Raw genomic sequence first — 23,868 nt, forward strand, 5'->3', positions numbered from 1 at the left:
TGTGGTACACAAAGTGTGGGCCTTGGACAACACTGTTTACCGAAAGGGTCCAATGGCTTTAAGCCTTATAATTTTTTCTTGCATTTTAGAACAAAAATTTATAAAAAAGCAAGCCTTATAATTTTTTCTTGGATTTTGGAACAAAAATTGATAAAAATGCCAGGTTTAAGCACTTGATAATTTTTTTTGCATTTCAGAGCAAAATTTGATAAAAATGCAAGGCTTAAGCCTTATAATTTTTTTTGTCCATTTTAGTACATAATTTGATAAAAATGCAAGGCTTAAGCCTTATAATTTTTTCATGCATTTCATAGCAAAAATTTAGGAAAATGAGAGGCCTTGTAATTGTTTTGGTGCATTTTAGAGCATAATTTGATAAAAATGCAAGGCTTAAGCATTATAATTTTTTCGTGCCTTTTAGAGCAAAGCTTTTGAAAAATGCAAGGCTTAAGCCTTATAATTTTTTCTTGGATTTTAGAACAAAAATTAATAAAAATGCCAGGCTTAAGCATTTGATAATTTTTTCTTGCATTTTAGAGCAAAATTTGATAAAAATGCAAGGCTTAAGCCTTGTACATTTTTCGTGCATTTTAAAGCAAAGTTTGATAAAAATGCAAGGCTTAAGCCTTATAATTTTTTCTTGGATTTTAGAACAAAAAATTTAAAAAAACCATCCTTATAATTTTTTCTTGGATTTTGGAACAAAAATTGATAAAAATGCAAGGCTTAAGCCTTATAATTTTTTTGTTCATTTTAGTACATAATTTGATAAAAATGCAAGGCTTAAGCCTTATATTCTTTTCTTGCGTTTTAGAAAAAAATTGATGAAAATCCAAGGCTTAAGCCTTGTAATTTTTTTTGTGCATTTTAGAGCATAACTTGATAAAAATGCAAGGCTTAAAAATGCAAGCCTTATAATTGTTTTGGTGCATTTTAGAGCAAAATTTGATAAAAATGCAAGGCTTAAGCATTATAATTTTTTTGTGCCTTCTAGAGCAAAGTTTTTGAAAAATGCAAGGCTTAAGCCTTATAATTTTTTCTTGGATTTTAGAACAAAAATTGATAAAAATGCCAGGCTTAAGCATTTGATAATTTTTCTTGCATTTTAGAGCAAAATTTGATAAAAATGCAAGGCTTAAGCCTTATAATTTTTTCTTAGATTTTAGAACAAAAATTTATAAAAATGCCAGGCTTAAGCATTTGATAATTTTTTCTTGCATTTTAGAGCACAATTTGATAAAAATTCAAGGCCTAAGCCTTATAATTTTTTCTTGGATTTTGGAACAAAATTGATAAAAATGCCAGGCTTAAGCATTTGATAATTTTTTCTTGCATTTTAGAGCAAATTTTGATAAAAATGCTATAATTGTTTCTTGCATTACAGAACAAACTTCGATAAAAATGCAAGGCTTAAACCTTTCGATTTTTTTTTCGTGCATTTTAGAGCAAGATTTGATAAAAATGCAAGGTTTAAGCCTTATGATTGTGTTTGTGCATTATAGAGCAAAATGTGATAAAAATGCACAGCTTAACTTAGAGTTATTTCGTGCATTTTAGAGCAAAATTTGATAAAAATGCAAGAACAATTTAGAACAAAAATTGATAACCAATACAAGGCTCTAAGCCTTATAATTTTTTTGAGCATTTCAAAATTTATGACTTTTTCATGCATTTTCGAGCAAAATTTGATAAAAATGCAAAGAGCATTTAAGAACAAAGTGTGATAAAAAATACAAGGCTAAATAAGCCCCATGATTTTCAGTGCATTTTACAGCAAAACGTTACACCAATGCAAGGCTAAATCGACTACAAGCTGCAAATCTTTGCCAATATTAAAAAACATTTTTAACTATAATTATTTGGAAGAAGCCCAAAAAGAAAGGTACAGAAGTTTGTACTTGACGCAGAACAATCAAACAGAATGAAGGACGCAAAACAACAAGGTATATTTTGGTAAAACACATGTCCACCCAAATGAATTTTCTATCTTTTATTATTAAAAATGGAGTATTCACTACACGTGAGAGTGAGTGGCAACAGACATAAATTTTATACAAACTGTGATGTAGAAATTGTACTTTTTTTACTTTAAAGCATCAATTGTTTTCCCACTGTGCTTCTGCCCACGGTCAACTCCATTATATCACTAGTCTCCACGATGAACAGAAATTCAATTTACACTTCACTTCGGGGAACTCAGAACAGACACATTATTTTAACGACTCTCTTCTTTGCTTGCAAGTTTCAAGCGAAGAGAATCACGGAAGATGCTGAAGTTTGGCAAAATGCTTTTAAATAAATCATTTGGAGAAAGATTTCCACTTTCTTTTTTAGCACCTGTGCAAAGTGATCCCTTTTTTATGTGATTAACTCTTCAGCTAAAAGGCACTGGACACTATTGGTAATTACTCAAAATAATTACTAGCATAAAACCTTAGAAAGAAGTAATTTTCCCACATATTTGATTCTGAGACCTCGGAATTAGATTTTGAGGTCTCAAAATCAAGCATCTGAAAGCACACAACTTCGTGTGACAAGGGTGTTTTTTCTTTCATTATTATCTCGCAACTTCGACAACCAATTGAGCTCAAATTTTCACAGGTTTGTTATTTTATGCAAATGTTAAGATGCACCAAGTGAGAAGACAAGTCTTTGACAACTACCAATAGTGTCCATTGTCTTTAAAGATGCCAGCTCTTCAAACTTTAACTCTACAATCAGTGGCATTCTATTGTCACCTTTGACCCCTAGTTAAACAAGGCGTATAAGGCAAATTGGTGGCTACATCTACCGCTATACTTTCGTGTCATCATTCATGGAAGTATAGTACATCCTTAGCAACACCCTTAGATAACATTCGTAGCGAGAGCTGCAGCCGCCAATTTGAATCTAAGATTAGGCTTTATAAATACAACAAATTCATGGCTATAGGTTCCCACTTGCCCGTTGCCAGCTTTGAGCCCTTCTATATTTCAAATCATACAGAAGCCAAAATGAATAACTAAAATGCTCCAAAATGATAAACCAAAATGGCAATACAATGCACCTTTGATTGTTTAGTACTTACAAAACCAGGGTCCAATATAAGGCTTTGTGAGTTAGACTTGATCTCTAGTATAATGCCCTGCTTAGTAATACAATTACATGGATTGCTGAATTCCTCAAACTAAATCCAGTGCTGCTTTATCACATGTTGGTTAGAGGCAAACCTTTGCATAGACATGGCTACCACTCATACACAATTTCAAATGAAATATGTGGAACAAAGGCATAGAGTTACATACATGTACAAGAACTAGAGGGCGCACTGGCCTATATACGCGACACCCGGCATGCATGCATGCGGCCATTTTCTAAGTTGACAAAACAGCCATCTCACAGCTGTGTTTGTGCGGCCATTTCGTAAGTTGAACAAACAGCATTGCGTGAGCGTTCAATAAAAAAAATCAAACATGTGTTTCATATTCAACGCGGGTACAGAATCATAAATGGCACGCTAGTCTCCTTGCGGTCCCGTTTGTGCAAGCAACATCACCAGTGCGCCCTTGAGTTCTTATATATAACTCTATGATTAAGACAGACACTGGGCTCGATTTCACAAAGCACTAAGATTGACACTTGCACTTGCTACGTAAAATTGGGGAGGTAGTGCTTTCTGCTCTACCGGCCAGGCTTCAGACTGATGATACCCAAGCCTACATGTACATCCATATAGACTGTGAAATGGGTAACCCTTTTTCAGCCCTAGGAGTAGGTGACTACCAAGTTCTAAAGGCATTATTTGCGCCCCTGGGAGAATGACATATTGGGGCTTATCTGGAGGTTTCCATACAAAAGCTTGTCCTAAACCATGTGCATTGCAACGATATTTTTAGTCTGAGGAATTCAAATTGAACATTTAATGGCGACAAGGCAAGTCACTGCACCAGACATTACATACATAGACCTTTTCGCAAACACTGGGGCGCGCGGGTAAAGCTTGGAATACGGTGCATTGTGGTCTAGCTGGTATCTAAGGGTGCGTTCGTTTAGCTTCCCTGGGTTGACCCCAGTGTGTGGTGTGGTTTTTTTCCAGGACGAACGTGGGTAACTTTCCGCACACGTTCGTCCTGAAAGAAAAAAACCGCCACACACCGGGGTCGACCCAGGGAAGCTAAACGAACGCACCCGATATTTGATCCATTTCTATCCCACAATGCACCTCATTCAGCAGTCTGCGCTTGCGCAATGGTATTTGCGAAAAGGTCTATTATGCACTGATGTCATACCGCCACCAGGGGTGTATTTTCGCGCTAGTAACCAATAACCGTTTTGGTCATTGATTAATGAATAGCCAGTTCAACTGTTATTGGTTCAACCGTGAAAACGCACCTTTTCTGATGAACCAATGGGAACATACAACCATGTCAGCAATGCGCACTAGATGGACCAATAAGCAACCTCTATTGACTGACTGCAGTGACGTCTTGTGCAAGTCTACCCCAATTAAAATTGCAAATGGCTTATTTTAAAAAGTTGCTGAGCAAAAAATGTATCTGCTATTAAAGTAAAAACCATGGTGGCACCAGTCTAAAACAATATACAAAAGACGACCAGTGTCTGCTGGCAAGACATTCTCTCACACAGCTCAAAGGTCTCACAAACTAGATCTTGCTTTTGGCCGACTTGATTTCAGAAATGGTTGGTAGAGGGGGCCGCAGAACACCCTTTCTGGTGAACATTGGTAGGCTTCATTGTTTACACTGCTAATTAAGAGAGGTAGACAGTGAGTAAAAGCTGTAAATACTTCAATGCACTGTTTAGTATAGCTATAGGCAATGTCAGAATACATTGATTCAGCAGCGGCCATGGCTAGATCATCGAAAAGTCCTAATTCTTCAATGTTGTAGCTGCAGCCAACGCCATTCTTGAATTCGCTTGATTAAGCCCCCATTCCCCTTACTTTGAACTCCCTCCCCAAAAAAACAGGACATTTCAATGTTTTATTTTATAGTAATTGGCCTTAATAGTATACATGGGTTGCCTATCAGTTTCAGGCTTTTTTATTTTAATTTAGTTACAAGACCTAAATTTTAGGCAAATTTTAAAATTTTGTGTTTTGTTTTAGGAGATTGTTGTAAAGAAAGTTTCACGTTTCTTACAACACGACACAAACATTATAAGCGACTTCAAATGAATTTACCACCAACTCGAAATGCCACATGACAGCACCAGACCATTTTGCGCATACGCCTCAAGCCATGTCCGAATTGGCGGCTACAGCTCGGCAAAGGCTGGATTGCCGAGTCATCATGCATTGAAGTATAGGATGTCCTTAGCAACAGCCATAGCTGTTAAGTGTAGTCGCCATTTTGGATACGGCCTCACTTTGATTTTCCCAGAATTTTTTTTTCTGGGGGGGGGGGGATGAATAAATTTTAGAGACAATTCATTATAAGGTTTCGAAAAGCAAAAGAGACTTCTATTGGAAATTCTAGTTGATGATTTGTTCCTACCACAAATGAAAGTATATGAGACATTCAGCAGACAAAGATTAAAAGAATCTTCCCAAAATAACGACAACCATGTTAAAAACACAACAAATTCAGTCTTGACCAAAACAAAAGCAGCAGTTTGTCAAAACATCTTTCCAAAACATGATTTGGTTTTGACTGACTTTTTAAACAATCAGTGTTCTCCCTTAGAAATGGTCTACTGGCCAGGTACCAGTTAAAACACCTGGGGAGGACCAGTGAGAATTCTCTCCAGTTGGTCTGGCTGACTAGTTCAGTGTTGAAACAATCATCTTTCTAAAACATGATTTGGTTTTGACTGACTTTGTTAAAACAATCAGTGTTATCCCTTAGAAATGGTCTACTGGCCAGGTACCAGTTAAAACACCAAAGGACCAGTGAGAATTGTCTCCAATTGGTCTGGCCGACCAGTTCAGCTTTTAAACACACCCCTTATTAACATAATATATGATGAACTAGTGACAAACCTTACAAAGCAATAAAATGACAAGCTAACTGGTCCTGCTGGCTAGAGCATTACATTAGGGCTTTAAAAAGTAAACATTATCTCAGTTGATGAAACTCACAAAATAAAAAATTAAACAAGTTTTACAAACATATACAAAGTGGGATTCAACTTTTAGTGTCTTTACAAACAGTACATAGGTGCAGGCCGACATGTGTGGACAATCACGTTTAACGCTACAGCTTTTCTTTTATCTTTTCTCTAAAGAAAATACCTTCCAAAGAGTAAAGAGTATAACTTCCCGCTAGTGTGTATCACAGGAAAAAAACTACACCATGAAGAAACCATCGTTCTTCTTTTGTATACCACACACACAGATCTTGTTATTTGATTGGTGGAACACGTGTCCTTTATGTGTCATCCATTATTTTGTCATGCCTTCAATGCTAAGATGCTCCAAACTTTAATATTGGACAGATACCCATTCAATATGGAAAATTATAGGACACTGTTGATTTTGGGAACAACATTCCCTGCCAGTTTGTCTTAAGGAGGCAAGGTAAAGTTACAAAGGAAAAGGTTGGAGTCTTCATGGTGTCTTCAACATTGTTTGGAAGTTTTTAAAAGGAATTTTCAGAATGTGGGGTGGAACAAGTTTTCATGTCCATATTTGTTTATCGTGACCAAAATACAAATGGCAAGGATCTATGTGCGAGTTATATAAATCAAATATTGAATGTAATTCCTCTTTGCATTGTCACTGGATGTCTGGGTTCCCCATTATATTCGGCTTTGCTTTGTTAACATAAAATAACCCAGAAATTTTCACCTGATTAAATTCTGCACGAATGCACTCATGTTCATCCAATATTTGTTTATTACAGGCTTGGAATTACATGCATACAATGGAGGCCATGGGCTCTGTTGCCCCATGTGTTGGCCTTGGTGCCACTTCAAAAGTTTCCCATTCACAGTAAGATCGATTGTTCAATGGAAGTACCCTTTTCAAAATTAAAATGGCCTTGCCCTTTTTAAGACGAAATTCCAGGCCTGTATTAATACCACAAACAGAAATTAGACCAGCAGAACCAGATATGTTTGTTTACATTGAAGAGGCTATGTTATTTCAACTTTCCATGAGTTTTTATCCGGTCATGCGATTTTCATTTTGGTTGTCTTCAACCAGAGCCCATTTTCATAGAGTTGCATCACTTTTGATTACCAGAACAAGACTACCAGCCAAAACACAATGTCATTATGTGCCATTTGCAACTGGTTTCCTGCATCTTGTTGCTTAGTTGAAATTTTGTAAGCTTAATGAAATGGGGACCAAGATTTCACTGGTTCAAGAAAACAATCTTTTCAGTTCTCTAAGAAGTTAAACATGTGAAGGTGTTTTGTTAACGAAAATGTACAACAAAAATACACACTGTACAAATACACAGAAATATTAAGGCAACATATGGTAGGTAATAAAGATCAAGGTTGGGTCAGCCTGACAAAGAGTGACCAACAGAGGGCGCTTTATACCTAATGTAGAGAAGCTACCTTTTTATGGGATTGTGAGGCCGTGTCCAAATGGTGGCTGCGGCAACCTCGTCCCCATGATTACTTTATTTTCAACCATGTTTACAATAGTAAACCCTGGGATGGAAACTCCTTACTTGGACCCTGATTGGACAACGACTTTACAATATTAGAATATGTTCCATATTCATAGGTACAGCCAGCTGCCGGCAACCAACAATGTACAAACAAGTTATCAAATCTGGTACCGTACTACGTGATTATGACGAAGATGTGAATTTCAAACAGTAGCCAGACTATATTAATTTGCAAATTTTTTGGATATGCAAATGATCCAATACCAGGGTGAGAGAGCCGTCAACCCTGTAACCACTCGACACACCCTGGGGACGAGGTTGTGGCTGCGGCTGTTGTTACAGGTATTCCTTAATATTGGTGGCAATATGAAAAAAGGTCTACTACTGCCACAGCCATCGCAGAAGCGCCTTTCTTCGAATACGGCTTTGGAAACTGCCCACGGTTCATACACAGTGCCCACATTGACATCTGGCGTCCATCTTAACATGCAAAAGTGTACAGACTGGGGGGGCCATCTTTACATGCAAAAGTGTACAGACTCCAAAAATGAGACTCACACTCATTTGCCTTGATATTTTATTCTCACAGAAGAAAAAAAACCCTACGTTTTTGCAATCAACAAAAATTAAAAGAACTCAAAACGAGCCTTGTTTGGGATCCTGATTGTTTAAAGCTATCATTACAGCCAATCAAATTGTCTGTTAGCGGTAACGCTATGGAAGGCAATTACAAAATTTTTAATCAAAGCTCGATGCGATTGGTCCATTATATTCCTTGCAACCTGTTGAATATTCAGAAGAGCTTTTTCTTTCGGGGGGGGGGGGGGGGGGGAGGGTCCAGAGTTTGGCTTATGGACATTTAATACCCTTCAGCACGATTGGGGACATTGGCACAACTCCCGATATTTAAAAAAAAAAATGAAAAAAAGAAGAGATTTTTAACAATCTAGTTATAACATTTGTCCTCATGCCCAAACTGATTGTCCATCAACAGACTTTTTTAACAAAGGAATAAAGGTATTTTTGGGGAGAGTTAACGTCACATTTTTAATTCGATGAAGCAGGAACTAACCACATGTTGTAATTGTATGATCCTAATGAGAAGGTATCATTCATCACATTAGTTTTGGGCTAAAACAAATTTGACTTGTAATGTACAGCCATTAGGACTCGTCCATGCTCACTTTCTGCTAAGCAGCTTTGGGCTGTTTTCTTAAAGATAGCGCGAACAGGGAAACATCTTGATCCAATTAAATGGCTCTGCTTACAGTAAGTAAAGAACCAGTGCTTATGGACGCAGGGAATTCCATGCTTACGTCAAGCGTAGTTCACGGGTTAGCAGGGAATTTTGGCTTATGCGCATGCATATTCCATATTACTAGAAATTCTTCACTTATAGCTTTGAACTTTGTCTCCTTGCAAAGTAAGCGAAAATGATAATTGAATTTGGCGGTAAGCAGAGCTACAAAATTGGCCTCTGCATGGTAATGATGGTCGCGTTAAGGACCATGAATTTTAATAGTATTGGATTGTCTTTAACTTCGAGGGGAAAAAAACTACAACATATTAACTTTTTGTTGCTAGGCATCTCCAAGATTGGTCCCTGATGACCCCTCTCTCATGATAGCCTGAAAAATATACCAGTTTTCTTGACCTTGTCTATGATAGGCTTAAAAAGGGTCATTGACCTTTATCATGACCTTTCTCATGATAGGGTCGACAGACTGACCTACGACCTTTACCGATTATAAAAACAAACCCCCCTTAAATCAATAGCAGATGTCACAACAACAACAAAAAACTACAAAGGCGCACCCGCTCACTTTTTTGTCAAATATTGCCCTCAACGTCGGCCGTTAAAGGCAGCAGAGATCATGTCACAAGTTTGCAGTAATAAAATCCCTGAGTCACCGTAGACAAGTTGACAAATTTTATGACCTTTTGACTCCCTTCATGGTCCCTCCTTGGATGGTCCACTACTGCCCCCTTGATGGCTGAACTATCGGGTCTGCTTTTTTTCCTCACCGACGACGAGCTTTTGGCGGTTAAGGCGAGGCAATCATTTACACGAGGGCGCACTGTAAACTCGAGTCGAGGTCCCCACTTGCAAACAATGAGTGTGAGGTCACTGCGGTCATGCTCAGAAAACGAGGGCTGATCCACTCCTTGCCTGGGGAGGGGGTTGGGATACTGACAATATAAAGAGGCGGTTTTAGCAGCTGCTGCAAGTCCATTATTGGTTGGCGAGTCATCCCCGCCCACCTGGGAGGAAGAAGGGTCTCCTACCTCCGTGACGTCACCGCTGGAGTGAGCTGTACTAGGCCGTCTTGCTCCGATTCATCTAGCGAACCATTGGCCTGTGACCCTGTCATCATGCCCCGACCCTTGGATAGAATCAGGGGACGGATTGACATCATACACCTCACCACCATGAGGGGAAAGCCCCTTGAATCTTTCGGCTCACTATTTTTTACCCCCTTTTTTTGGGGTCTGGTCCTTCCCACAGGGTGCTGTCCATCGCGTCCAACCAATTTTTTTGTATCTTTTTATCTTTTTTTTTTACACAATCCTGGTACAAAAAATTCCTTGTGGGTCTCTGCAATGGTTTGCATCATTTCCGCAGATCCAAAACACACACCTGTGGAAAAACAACAACAAAAATCAGAAAGAAAAAACTAAGTATAACTCAAAGATTTTTGTGTTCATAAAACCTATTCATAAATACCTCCGACAGTTTTGCTATTCCTATTGGTGGAGAGCGCGTCACGTGGGTGTGTATAAACCTGTTTATTGACCAGTAAAAAGTGTTGAAACATGGGCATGACACGCGAACTTGCACCTGTGCTTTTCATTCCTATTGGTCGAGAGCAACGGCTGAAACAGTTGTGCCACATCACGCGATACGTGCAACGTGCACAGCCTTCCCTTATAAGGAATTGTTTTCCCGAGGGCCTTGACTGGGCCTTACCATTTCATAGCTGGAGGGGTGTTGTGTTGAAAGAAATCATTGAAAAATTACAATTTTTGCATTTATTTTACATTGTGACCACAAAGTATTGACGTTTTTTGACCGAAAAGGTATTTATGAATGGGAATCAAAGTGTGTTGAATCGGTTTTCAACTAGTGGTTAAAACCCGCCGAGGCCTGGTTCTTGATTATTTACCTCGACTTCGTCTCGGTAAAATTATCACGAACCAGGCCTCGTTGGGATTAAACCAATAGTTGAAAACCTCTTCACCACACATTGATTCCCTTATTTATTATGGTTGTGAAGCCAAGGATTCCCAGGAAAGCAAACTTAATCACTGTACTAGCAAAGAACCCAAATGGAGAGACGACAAGGAAGGAAGTTTCACTTTTAAAGGCAGTGGACACTATTGGTAATTACTCAAAATAATTATCAGCATTAAACCTCACTTGGTAACGAGTAATGGGGACAGGTTGATGGTATAAAACATTGTGAGAAACGGCTCTCTCTGAAGTGACATAGTTTTCGAGAAAGAAGTAATTTTCCACGAATTTGATTTTGAGACCTCAAGTTTAGAACTCAAGGTCTTGAAATTTAACCATCTAAACGCACACAACTTCGTGTTTTTTCTTTCATTATTATCTCGCAACTCCGACGACCAATTGAGCTCAAATTTTCACAGTTTTGTTATTTCATGCACATGTTGAGATACACCAAGTGAAAAGACAGGTCTATGACAAATACCAATAGTGTCCACTGTCTTTAAATGTTGGAGAGAAACCCCAGAGAATTATTACAGAGAAAACCCAAGCAGCCTTATAGGGGTCTATGATTTCACAAAGAGTTAGGACTAGTCCTAACTTAGGACTAATCCTAGGAGATACTAAAAACTGAAGGGTAGTCCTAAGTTAGGACGAGTAACTCGTCTTAACTCGAGATAAGACTAGTCTTAACTCTTTGTGAAATCCACCCCTAGAAACATAATGCCCCCTTGCAGGAGTCAAACCAGGTCCTATGTGAACGTTGGGGGTCTCCCTATTTTGTCAACATCTTTCGTCAGGCATGAACACACCATGTGGCTAAAGCCGTGTTTGCATTTTCGAGGGCAAACTAACAAAACAAATAGGTAACTTCTCCAGTGTAATCAGCTGAGGGAAATGTCCACCTCCATTAGATAACTTATCTAAGTCCAATGAGCAACGGGGGTAAACTAACAAAACAAATAGGTAACTTCTCCAGTGTAATCAGCTGAGGGAAATTTCACCTACAGTAGGTATATTATTTGAGTCTAATGAGCAACGGGGTAAACTAACAAAACAAATGGGTAACTTGTCCAGTGCAAACAGCTAAGGGAAATTTCACTTACAGTAGGTAACGTAATATCCGAGTCCATTGGGCAGTTTAACTGACCATCTTCTGCACAGGTTAACTAACTTGGTATAAATAACCGAAGGATCAATAAAACAAGGAGAGTTACTTACTGAACCATCTGATGCACTCGCTCCAACTTTATCTCCCCTTGAATTCCAACACACTTCAAAGATTCCCCCTGTCCCTCTATAACTATGTACAAGTGTACCCGTCTGTAAAGACAACAAGAAAGAAAAACGATTAATTCTCAATGAAACGTTGAGACCAATTTAGGAACTGACTCTGCGGTAGTACAGTTAGTTTACAATCATACAGCGTATAAGCTAAAGTAGTAGTCCAAGCCTATTTCTATACCAGCCGCCCGGTAATAGTTAATAAGCAGGACAGTTCTTTTCAAAACTGAAAAGTCTCCCGAACCCACCAACAATCTACTCAGCGGTAGTAGAATAAAGAAAGACAGTTCTCTAAGAACAAACTCTACTTGGCAAGTAGATACACACATGGTGTGTACCGCAAACCAAATATATATTAATTTTCAATTCTCAGATTGTTTTCTCCCAATAGGACCAAGCCAATAGGAGACTTCTGACACCACTTGTTGGCAGCAGTCTAAGCTTGCATCCCACGGCAGAATTATTACATAAAGCCTGTAAGCACAAAAACCTGCTAAGCACAGAAAAGTATTGCTTAACAGAAACAGGTTACCAGCCAAAGTTACATTATGTTCACATTGTTGTGGCCTGAGCCCCATTCATTTTTTTGCTTAGCAAAGAAATTTGTTAGGCAGTATTTTCTGCTTAACAGCTTTTTATGAAATTGGGACCAGGTGTCTTCGGAGGTACCTGGGGCTTCTTTTCTTGACCCTCCCAGCTGCCTCAACCAGCCAGGTGTACACCTTGGGTCTTAGGCCCCGTGCAGTGAAAAATCTTAAGATGAGATGAAGTAAGGATTATGAGTCAATCTCTCCCTGGCTGCAGATCAATCACCAAGTATACAAAAAAAAAGTCTGACTGAGTCACCAAATTTCTTCAGATGACAAAAAAAAAGATTGGTGTTCGCTGGATTGATGACGACTAGAGAACACTTTCCGAAAAGTTGAGAAAAACCAGGTCTCCACACAGCCAACACCTCGACCCAAAACATTTCTTACATGGTCAGATTGTATGATAATAGCAATAGTAATAGTGGCTTCTTATAAAGCGCTCATATTCCTGTCACTCACTGACGCTTCAACATTCAGTATTTTTCCTGCGAGATATGTGGTAATAGGATTGAATATAAACCTACTCCTTTCACACAGCACCATATGATGGTTTACAAGGTGCCCTGGCGCAATATGCAGCCAATCAAGCCAGGAACATTGGGGTGAGCCCCTTCTCCTTTCGATAAGTGCACTGAGTTCTTTTATGTGCATTCACTGGACCTAAAGCTTTTTGCTCATCTGAAGGACAAAGCAATAATGGCTATGTGCTTTGCTTAAGTGTCAGGACTGGGATTCGAGTCCAAACTCTGCTGATCAGCAACACCAATACTTGAGTCTGGCTGAGCGTTAAAGAGCGCTGAATTCAGGCTCTGGTGTTTGCTCAGCAGAGGGTGGGTTCAAATCCTGATCGATTGTCTTGAGCAAGACACTCAACCATAAGCTTCTCTCCACCCAGGGGTAAATGGGTACCTGTGAGGGCCGAGATGGGTGATTGAATAGCCAAGTAGCGCATTTCTTGCACAAGGTTGTATACTCCCTAGGGAGCAGAGATGGTTTAAGCAATGATTTAAGGCCCAGTGACCAGGGGTAATAATGTGAAGCACTTTGGGATGCCCTTCAGGCGTGAAAAGCACTATTAAAAACCGGTTATTATTATTATTAAAACTACATGAAAATCCTTGTCTCATCACAAACTCCTGGGTGATAGTTTACTCTTTCCATGTTAACGTTGATTGGTAGTGACTCAGATCGCATGAATCATTCAAATCCTGGCCCCCATCAATCAATCCCCTCCTCGGTTCCTAAGATAACTATCAAGACACTCCCCAAAAAATGTGATTTAACAAAACTTGATTAAATTCCTGTGAAGTTGGTCAAACGCAATGTCCTGTTTCGATCCATCTTTGATCGGTTAGAGAGAGTTTGTCAGCAGGGTTTGCCCTAAACTTCTCCAGTGACTAACCAGCGGGACCAGGGCCCAATTTCATAGAGCTGCTAAGCAGAAAATTTTTGCTTAGCATGACATTTTGCCCTTGATAAAAACAAGATTACCAACCAAATTTCCAAGTGATTTTCAGAATAGACTGTGCAAGTCTCGCGCAGATTTGAACTTCCGGGACCATTGTGGTCCCAACCTTATGGAGTTTTACGTTGGGGAGATTTTGTTTCGTCCATTACTTTAGTTTAATATAGTTTATGACCATAAAAATGACATATGTTGTTAAAAATGTAATACTAATTAACAACATATATAAAAGTAAAAATGAAGTCAACATAATAACGAAGAAAAACCGATATTTAAACTTGACCTCAGGTCAGGTTACTTGTAAAAAATTAAGAATTTGTGCCCATCTCCGATCACGAAACTTACGCAGACGCATGTTTTGGCCGCACGGGGTGGAAAGCCTTTTTATTGGTCACTTAGGCGTCGGCTTCCTCTTTAAAATGCGTTGCGCGTTTATCTAACGCCCTTGCGACCATTGTGCGTCCGCGTATAAACCAGCTTTCAGTAGTTTCACATTCGGGCGTAGATTTACAAAGGGGGTTTAGAAACATTTAAGATCAAACAAACATCCTTGTCCCAGAGTTTTACTTTTGTCTATACATAGACTTTAACCGATAACTGTGTATTAGTTTAAAAAGCTAAAACTAATTTAAACAAGCTCTAATGGGTATTTTTGTTGTTCAGATTCGGCATTAAGAAAACATTAAAGCAAAGACTTGATTCATATAAAAATTAAGTTCTTCAGTTGTCGTGTTTTCTCGCTCTGGTGCGCGCGAGACTTGCACAGTCTATAAGCAAACAACAGCTGAATACCAGAAACGAGCAATATGCAACAAATGGAAATTTGGTTGGTAATCCTGTAAGCAGATAATGGTGAGCAATACAAACACAGTTATGCAGTAAGCAGAGCCTGCTACATACACATGATTATTCTAGAGATTTTTACCTGTGTGGACCAGATGTGAACACATTTATCGAATGAGCCGCTGGCGAGGTACTTGCCATCAGGACTGAACGCTACGCTATAAACAGGCTCTTGGTGTTTTGTGAGGGTGTGTATGCAGATACCTCTATCAACGTCCCACAACCTTACTGTTGAGTCAAACGACGCACTGGAAAACAAGACCACAAGAAAAAACGATTTATATATCTTTAAAAGGAAGGTATACCTTGGTAATAACAATGACAATAAATACTTTTGGTTACGAGTCCTATAGCAGGTTTCGAAAAAACAAAAACCATTTTGAGAAACATTTTGCTTTGAAGTAATGTGAAGTAATGCGGTTATGTAAGTTATGTAACAGTTGTTAAGCCTCACAATTTGAATTTCAGAAGCTTTCAAGGCCGAGTCACACTGCAGCGATAACGATAACGATCACGACGCAAAGAGAACGCATTCTATTGGTTAAATTGCTCCATGCAGAATACGCACACGCTCATTTAACCAATAGAATGTGCTCTCTTTGCGTCGTGATCATTATCGTTATCACTGTAGTGTGACACAGCCTTAAGTAACCCTTCTCAACACATTGTACAAAAAATGAGTGGAAAAAGGTTTCTTCAGTGACACATGGGTGTAAAGCCTGGTTCACACTTCCTGCGAATGCGAATGTTGACGTCACAAATTCTCAACGAATAATTGGCAGCAGTTCAACTCTGCCCAACTCACTTGCGAATATCGCTGTGAAAGGAGGGTTGTGCTGTCAAATTTGCATCGCACTCGTAACCGCAAGAAGTATGAACCAGGCTTAACTGAGAAAAATGAGCAAAGACCATGAACAACTCTTTTTCAAACTGACTCAGGTTTCTGAGCAAACTTTAATCCATGAGAGAATCCTACCTGGCTAGCATGAGTGGTGTATTTGGGTTATTGGGGCTCCATTTAATGGTGTAGATTTCTTTATTATGAGCTTGTAGATCGTGTACACAACAATCCTGCTTCATTGACCATATCTGCAATAAAGAACAAAAGAAACAACCCTGACATTAACTACATGTGCAATATTTCTCTCCTGGGGTGTCGTGGCCGAGTGGATAAAAGCACCAAACTCAAGATGCTTCTGTTCAGCAGAGTGTGGGTTCGAATCCCGGTCGTGACACTTGTGTCCCTGAGCAAGACACGTAAAAAAATATTTTTTTAGTAATTACCAAATGTTTCCAGTGCCTTTGAAGTACATGGTGAGGTGTGTACATGAGTTAATGACATCATATGCTGAGGGTCTACAGTATACGCCAAGAGTTATTAATAATAATAATAATGAAGTCTTATACAGTTCATGTATCTACCAAACAAGGTACTCAATGTGCTGAGTATCTTTCAGAAAGATATGTTATTGCAGTGATGAATTCTGAGACGCAATTATTGAGCACTTTATAAGGGTTTACAAGGTGCTAAGGCGCATTCAGCAGCCACAGCCAGGAACACCGGGGCGAACCTCTCGTCTTTTTTCGATAAAGTGCACTGGGTTCTTTTACATGCGTTACATAACACATGGGACCAACAAAGTTATGTTAATTGGTACACATACACAGGCTGTTACCCGAGCATCCAACACTCCAGGCACCATTTCAAACAATTCCATCTAAGACTTTGCAATACTGCCACCAAGTGGCAGAAGTCGACCAGGAACTGAGTCATCACCGGGTCGATTTAAAAATAAACACAGACAAGAGAGCCAACACGTGTACATGTTCTTGGATACAGTATAATTTTACACACTATTTATAGAATGGGCAATGTGAGGGGAAGAAGAAAATTAATTGCCCAGACTCGACTCAAACCTATACTAAAAGAAAAGTAAAGGATTTTTTTAAAACGAAGAGAATGTTTTCATACTGCACCAGACATCACAGACTTGCATTCATTTACTAGACAAATTCCCTCAGTTACATGTACTTATTCTTGTCCGAGCTTTCTTTTAAAACCTGGGCAAAGATTTGCATAGAGCTACCTCGGCTTGAGAAAGCAGCTAGGCTAGGCACACCAAAGTTATGCTGACCAAAATAAGGTTTCCATTCAAAAAACCAGTTGCGTACAGTTGTGGTATCCTGGACATCAGGGGCAGATTTCACGAAACTTTACGCAACTGCGTAAGTCCACTTGCGCAACGTTAATGGCGTAAGTTGCGCCATAAACTTTGCGCAAGTGGACTTACGCAGTTGCGTAAAGTTTCGTGAAATCGGCTGCAGGTCTGCTTGGCAGAAAGTTATTAGGCCTAAAGCTAACTTTCGGGACGTTAAACTTGCATCGGGGATAAAGAATACAACTTTATATTCTGCTTAAAGCCATTGGACACTTTCGGAACAGAATTTTTCCAAAGTTCACAGATTTACAAATAACTTACAAGGTTTACAGAAGGTAATGGTTGAAAACTTCTCTTGAAATATTATTCCAGGAAATACTTTACTTTTTGAGAAAACATTAAAACAATATCAGCTCTAAAGTTGCATGCCTGGATATAACTGTAGATATCTACAATAAAACTTACTTGGTCACATTATTGAGATATCAGTTTTTATTACCATTACCTTCCGTTCAAGGAACATGTTGCCTTGGATCGGTCGAGTTGGTCTTTGAAATGCATTTGTAACCGTTTTTTTTTTAAAAATGTGTATGTGTAGAAAGATGTTGTAAAAGTAGAATACAATGATCCACACAAACATGCCTCGAAATTGCACGGTTTTCTTTTACCTCGTTGACTAACACGATCGGCCATTTACATGTATGGAAATGGCCGACCGCTACCGTGTTAGTTCGCACAGTAAAAGGAAAACCACGCAATTTCGAGGCAACTTGTGGATCATTGTATTCTACTTTCAAAACATCTTTCCAACCATATGCAATTTATAAAAAAACGGTTACAAACGCTTTTTATAGACCAACTCGACCGATGCAAGGCAACGTGTTCCTTTAAAGCGCCTCTATAAAAGGTCTTAGTTGTTGCCTTGAAAATGGCCAAAGTTATCAAAATGTGAGAGTAGATTTTGTGATATGGACATATTTTGTAATACACTCCTCTTGAACGATCGCTTCTACCAATATAGAATCACACTTGAAATAAATGAAACTTTGAACCTGTAGCAGTTTATTTTTAACATTCAACCTTTCCAAAAAGGAAGATATCCTAATAAGGCCAAGTTGAAAAGAGTGGAACATGGAACCCTCAAACACGATAAGAGAAAAATGCGAACGTCCCGGGAGGATGTTTCACCCTCTCGTCTTAAAGACCATTATGCGTAATCTTTCATGTAGGAAATCAATTCTGACTGGAGAAAAGAAGGGGGGGTAGAAAGCAGAAAGATTTTGAAAGAGGTGGATATGACCAATCCCCCATTACACTAATCCCTTCTAACTGTGAATGATGATGTATGTGTACATGTATGTAATATAATTTACCTGTAGCAGTTTCAACCTCATTAGTTGTCAAGTTTTTGAGGGGAAATTTTTTTTTCAGGAGAGTCGCATAAAACCTGTTGTACATGTACTTGCTAAAATAATTTTGGTCTCACTGAGAACAGAATTATTTTTGTGAAATTGTTTTACTTATTTTTCAAAAACTTCAGCACCTCGACAAGTAATATTTTAAGGGAAGCTTTCTACCATCACTATCTGTAAACAGTGTAAGTTTTAAATGTAAATCTGTGGACGTTTGTGTTTTGTGTCGTACAAAAAGTACCCAGACACTTTTAAAGGGCAAACCACAGCTGATGGGAGTGTTCTAGGTGCCCCTAATCAACAGAGTGCCAACTGTAAATGAACTGGCGGCTAATTTTGTCAGCCTAATGGACTTTAAGTCTTCTGATTGGGGTGACATGTAATTTTACAACATGACCTTTGGATGTGAGTGAGTTTCAGGAAGATGTGATTTCGATGGCTTGACTGTAAGGGGGTGTTGTCAGGAATCTAGAGTCAGTAATCATCATCTGTGCCCAATTTCATGACTCTGCTTTATAAACAACAAGCAAGGAATCAGCGCTTGCGGAAACAGAGAATTCCATGCTCACATGCACGTCAAGCCTATTTCACGAGTTAGCGGGGAATTTTGGCTTGTGCAAGTATGTACCTGTACTCCACGTAACTTGGTATTCTACTACGCTTACACAGCCAGTGCGGTGGTAATTTGGCGTTTGCACGTAAGCGGAGGACGGTGATCTTAAGCGCAGAATTTGGCGGTTAGCAGAGGCATGAAGTTCAGCCCAGGCCCATGCATCCCTTCCTGGTTCCTAGCATGCCATAATGATGTCAGTAGTTCTAAATCCCATTCTAAGAGAAGGTACCAGGCTGTTGTCTCTTTTAACCATAGTAAAATACCTTGGGTTATACGGGGTATAGGGTATCCCCAACCCCCCCCCCCTTCCCCCAAAAAAAGCTGTGACAAGGAGGCAATGCTTTTATCACATTAAATAGTATCATGGGTGGTTCTTTGAACTCCAAATTTTGTTCCTGAAACAGATTCTCGATAAATTCAAGCCATTACTGATTTATAAAAGTTGACTGTACTTGATAAATAACTTTATGATTCACTGATTACTTAAATAATTTGACATTGATGAAACTTTATTGTCAGTATTTGCACATGATTTATAGTATTTTTAGCTATTGTTTGATAAAAATCCCAATAAAGAAATTGGAAGGTATGAAGAATGTTGTGTTAAAGTACAGCACAGCCACACTTCCAAACATAGTGCAGAGTACTTCTTGATAATGTTCCAAGATTTGTCAATTCAATCTCAATTCTGCAAATTTCACTCCTAATTAACACACTAGTTCCTCGAAATTGTCATCAACAGGTTGCTGACTGATGTCGATGGATTCTGGTCACGACAATTTGCTTCAGGTGCAATGACATCATGCCAAGTTAGCTCGACAAATCTGTACCAGTCTGCCGGTAAATTAATACAAGCTCATGGGGCGTGTCGACTGATGATATAATTCAGAATATCCGGTCACTTCTTGGCAAATCTTTCCCACAATCTGAAAATCATTTGATGCTCTCAGTCTTAAAGGATTCAGGTACATTTTGTTTGACACATTTACAGAAACGTCCACTAATTTTCATTAAACTTTAACGGTTTAAAAATACTGATGGAAGAAAGCTTTCCTTAAAACATTATATGCCGAGGAGGATTACTTTTTGTAAGTAGGATTTGAAACTTTACATGGTGGAAATACGATATGGAAAGGTTTGCGGTAACACCATGCAATGACTATCTCGAAATGAGTTGGGTAGGTTCTAATAGAACCGTTGGTTTCAACTCCTGAGGTGCTGTAATTTTTGAGAAATTAGTTAAACGATTTCACAAGACTACTGTATCTCAGTGAGAAGAAAACTATTGTAGCAAGTGCACTGGATTTACGCGACTTCTGAAAACATTGCTGTTTGATTTTCACTTTTTTTCTCTCAGAAACTTGACTAATGAAGCTGAAATCTCTACAATTAAAGCCATTGGACCCTTTCGGTAAACAGTGTTGTCCAAGGCCCACACTTTGTGTACCACAACTTCTATATCAAATAACAAAGCTGTGAAAATTTAGGCTCAATCGGTCATCGGAGTCGGGAGAAAACAACGGAAAAACCTACCCTTGTTTCCGTGTCATGACATGTGTTTAAAATAAATCTGTAATACTCGTTAACGAGAATTTATATTGTTTTGCTGTTTTCTCGAAAAGAAAAGCATTTCATGGAATAATATTTCAAGAGAAGTATTTCACCACTACCTTCTGTAAACCCTGTAAGTCATTTGTAAATCTGTGAACTTTTTTTTTTTTTTCCTGAACCGAAAGGGTCCAATGGCTTTAAATTATATTTACCTATATCTTTATTCACTGTGAGTAGTAGGGATTCATGTCATGGCCAAAAACCAGATCTACAAAAGGTATCAAAACACCTTTAAGGTACAGCTTCACACCTTGCTGATTAAATCGCAGACAGAGTCGCCATGCATCTGTTTCACTCTCCGATAACGCAATCAACACCTTGGATGTGACAGCAACATGTGTCAAGTGATGACCCTGTATATATCTTTACTTCTGACCAAACATTATGGATCTGTGTACTTGACTCAGTCCAAATGGATTACTTTTACAGGGTGAGTGTACGACTGCGTGGCAACTGGACATAATCACACAGGGTTCACACCTCCAACGAATCACTTGGGTCAAAGGTCTTTACCGTTCAGCGGCACACATTTTTTACAACACTCACTGTAAGAATATGGCTGTTTCTAAAGCATACATTCTACGACCCCAGCGATACATATCTCGTTGAGCCCCCGCATCACAGCCCCCGTGCCCCCTTTCAGTGTTGACTCTCGTCACTCGGTCTGCTCTGCCATCAACATTGGGGGGGGGGGGGGATGGGGGAGAGAATGTTTATAGTCATGTTGCGAATGGGTGGCCCAAGTATTTTGGCCTGTATTGTAGCTACGGCCCCAGCTTCAATACGCTCCATTAACCATTTTGAGCTCCATTTGATTTAATACTACATGTATTTGAGTTTTTACCCTACACCTATGTCATGGTACTTCTTAATTTGTCTAAAATCTGCGGTCAGGACAAAATATACAGAGAGATCTTAAAATGGATCAATTTTCTTAGAAGTGTATTGAACAACTGTCGAATTGACGCCATACTCATGGGGACAAATCCAAGAAAGCCAAGGGTCGCACAGAAACAAAGGCCTTAGGTCACTACGAGGTGTCATCACCTACATGTACAATGGCGTCAGAGGTACTCTAGGTGGTCTTAATGCATCAGTCAAAAGGGAATACTGATGCACTCCTGCTGGTCAGAACAATCACAGGTTTTATCATTATTATATTTTTTAAGCGATTTGATAGCTTTTGTTGATCAAATTGTTGACTATGAATCCCTACCCACTGTAAATGAAGTAAAAAGTTTCAGTTGTCAAGTTCTTGAAAAAAAAGGTGAAAAACCACATAGCAATGTTTTCAGGAAAGTCACACAAATCGGTTAGACATGTAATGCTAAAATAGTGTTCAACAATTACTCTTTTGAAATTGTTTACTCATTTCTCAAAAACTACAGCATCTCGGCAAGTAATATGTTTTCAGGGAAGCTTTCTACCAATAACATCTTTAAACTGTGAAAGTTTAATCTAAATCTCTGGAAGCTTTTGTTTTGAGTCGTACAAAAACTCATAAGGATTTTATGCTTTCAGGGTTCTGTAGGTGCACAACATGTTTCTTCACAAAAAATCCATTTCAAATAAGTGTTCACAGCTTTATTTCTATCTTTCACTCTCCACCGATGGTACATTCTCAAAAAACACATTGTGCCAATCATCTATAAGAATTGCGTCAGAATTGCAGCTCTACCAACCAGGGTGGAACACTTCCTAGATGAAATTAAACATAGTACGTGTAGGAAAAAAAAAGAGCCTAGATCCATTACATACAACATCCCCCCCCCCCAACATAACAGACGTACACAAAAATCAGCTGAACGTCATTATGTATCCTTCCGCACAAAATTGTCAAAACTCCCACTACCTGAGTCCACGCCAACTGCAGTGTAAAGATAAAGACTATCACCGGCAAAGAGCCAGGGTAGGGGCCATCAAGTTACATCAACAGCACTTTTTGTGAACGGAGTAGGGGGGTGGGGTTGTCAGGCGACAGGTGGGAAAGGGGGGGCGATAAAATTGGAAAGATATAACCACTTCCTGGCCGTGACCTTAGGGACTCATTTTCAAGGTTTTGCGCACAGTTTGAGTGGACAAGTCTTACCCTCAAGGTGTGGGTTACACCCAGGCATGAAACTTCACTCTTGAAGAGGCCAAGTAGTTTGTCCATACTCAAAGCAACTCTATTGAGGGACATAAGAAGTTTGTCTTGTGGGTTCGAATCCCTGTCACGGCACTTGTATCCTTCAGCAAAATATTTAAGTATAATTGCTTCTCCTTATCCAGGGGTATAAATGGTTACATCTGAGGGTAGAGGTTGATATTGTCTATGAAAAACCCACTAGTGCCATACAGCAGCTCAGGGCAAGTGGTCTGCCTGGCTATCGGGCAATCTCTGTTCTAGTTGGTAAGACACTGCTCTAGAATTGCAAAGGGCGTGGGTTCGAATCCCACCCGAGTAATATGCCTGTTATATTTTTTTCACAAGACTCGGGAAAGTATTGAGTACACAGTGCTAGTACACATCGGTGTATGGGTAAAAACCAAAATTAATATTCTTTATCCCCGATGCAAATTTAACATCTATTATAAATCCACAGATTGTTTGTACACACAGTTTCAGATATAAATATAAGTCTAATAGTCCAAAATAAATGACCAATGTTGAAGCTCTGCCAGTGGATGAGTCAATCCAACAAATTAACTGTCCCACAGGAGGGTCACCAAAAAAAAAAATGAAAGGCAAATGCTGTTCAGGTTCTATTTCCATGGGCGTGACCAATAGAATGACCAAATGTATGCGTTAATCTGAACCATCAGAGTTACAACCTTAGTATCAAACTCTGTCATCAATCTCTTCCTTACCGAAGGGTTGGGTCAAAATAGCCTCCTCAGCGACATCCCTAGCCTGGTAGTGTTTAGGTAAGGAAGGATCAGCGGAGGTTGGTGTGGGCGTGAAGCTAGGTCACGGCGGCGTGACCTACGGGGACTGTAAGATCTCGGGCGTTGGCCCCATTGATTGGTAAATATTATCGGGATAGACCAGAGAGGAATTCCATCTGGGGGTTTCCTGTCTATTATTTATGGCCATGAGAGAGAGAGAGAGAGGGAGAGA

General features: G+C 39.2%; 1 protein-coding gene across 4 annotated transcripts in view; it reads right to left on the reverse strand.

Moving 5' to 3' along the window:
• Positions 1-1,946: 1,946 nt before the first annotated feature.
• LOC139944839 (F-box-like/WD repeat-containing protein TBL1XR1) overlaps positions 1,947-23,868 on the reverse strand; it is a 64,497-nt gene continuing 42,575 nt past the window's right edge. For all 4 annotated transcript variants that reach the window (XM_071941962.1, XM_071941963.1, XM_071941964.1 and 1 more), the window contains exons 10-13: positions 15,950-16,062; positions 15,056-15,221; positions 12,013-12,114; positions 1,947-10,200 (exon numbers count right to left, since the gene is read on the reverse strand). In XM_071941962.1, coding sequence (XP_071798063.1) covers positions 10,174-10,200; positions 12,013-12,114; positions 15,056-15,221; positions 15,950-16,062 — 408 coding nt within the window. In that variant the 3' untranslated portion in view covers positions 1,947-10,173. The remainder of the gene's footprint in view (positions 10,201-12,012; positions 12,115-15,055; positions 15,222-15,949; positions 16,063-23,868) is intronic.

The sequence above is a fragment of the Asterias amurensis genome, chromosome 12 (assembly GCF_032118995.1).
Source record: "Asterias amurensis chromosome 12, ASM3211899v1".
In the NCBI taxonomy this organism is placed as follows: Eukaryota; Metazoa; Echinodermata; class Asteroidea; order Forcipulatida; family Asteriidae; genus Asterias; species Asterias amurensis.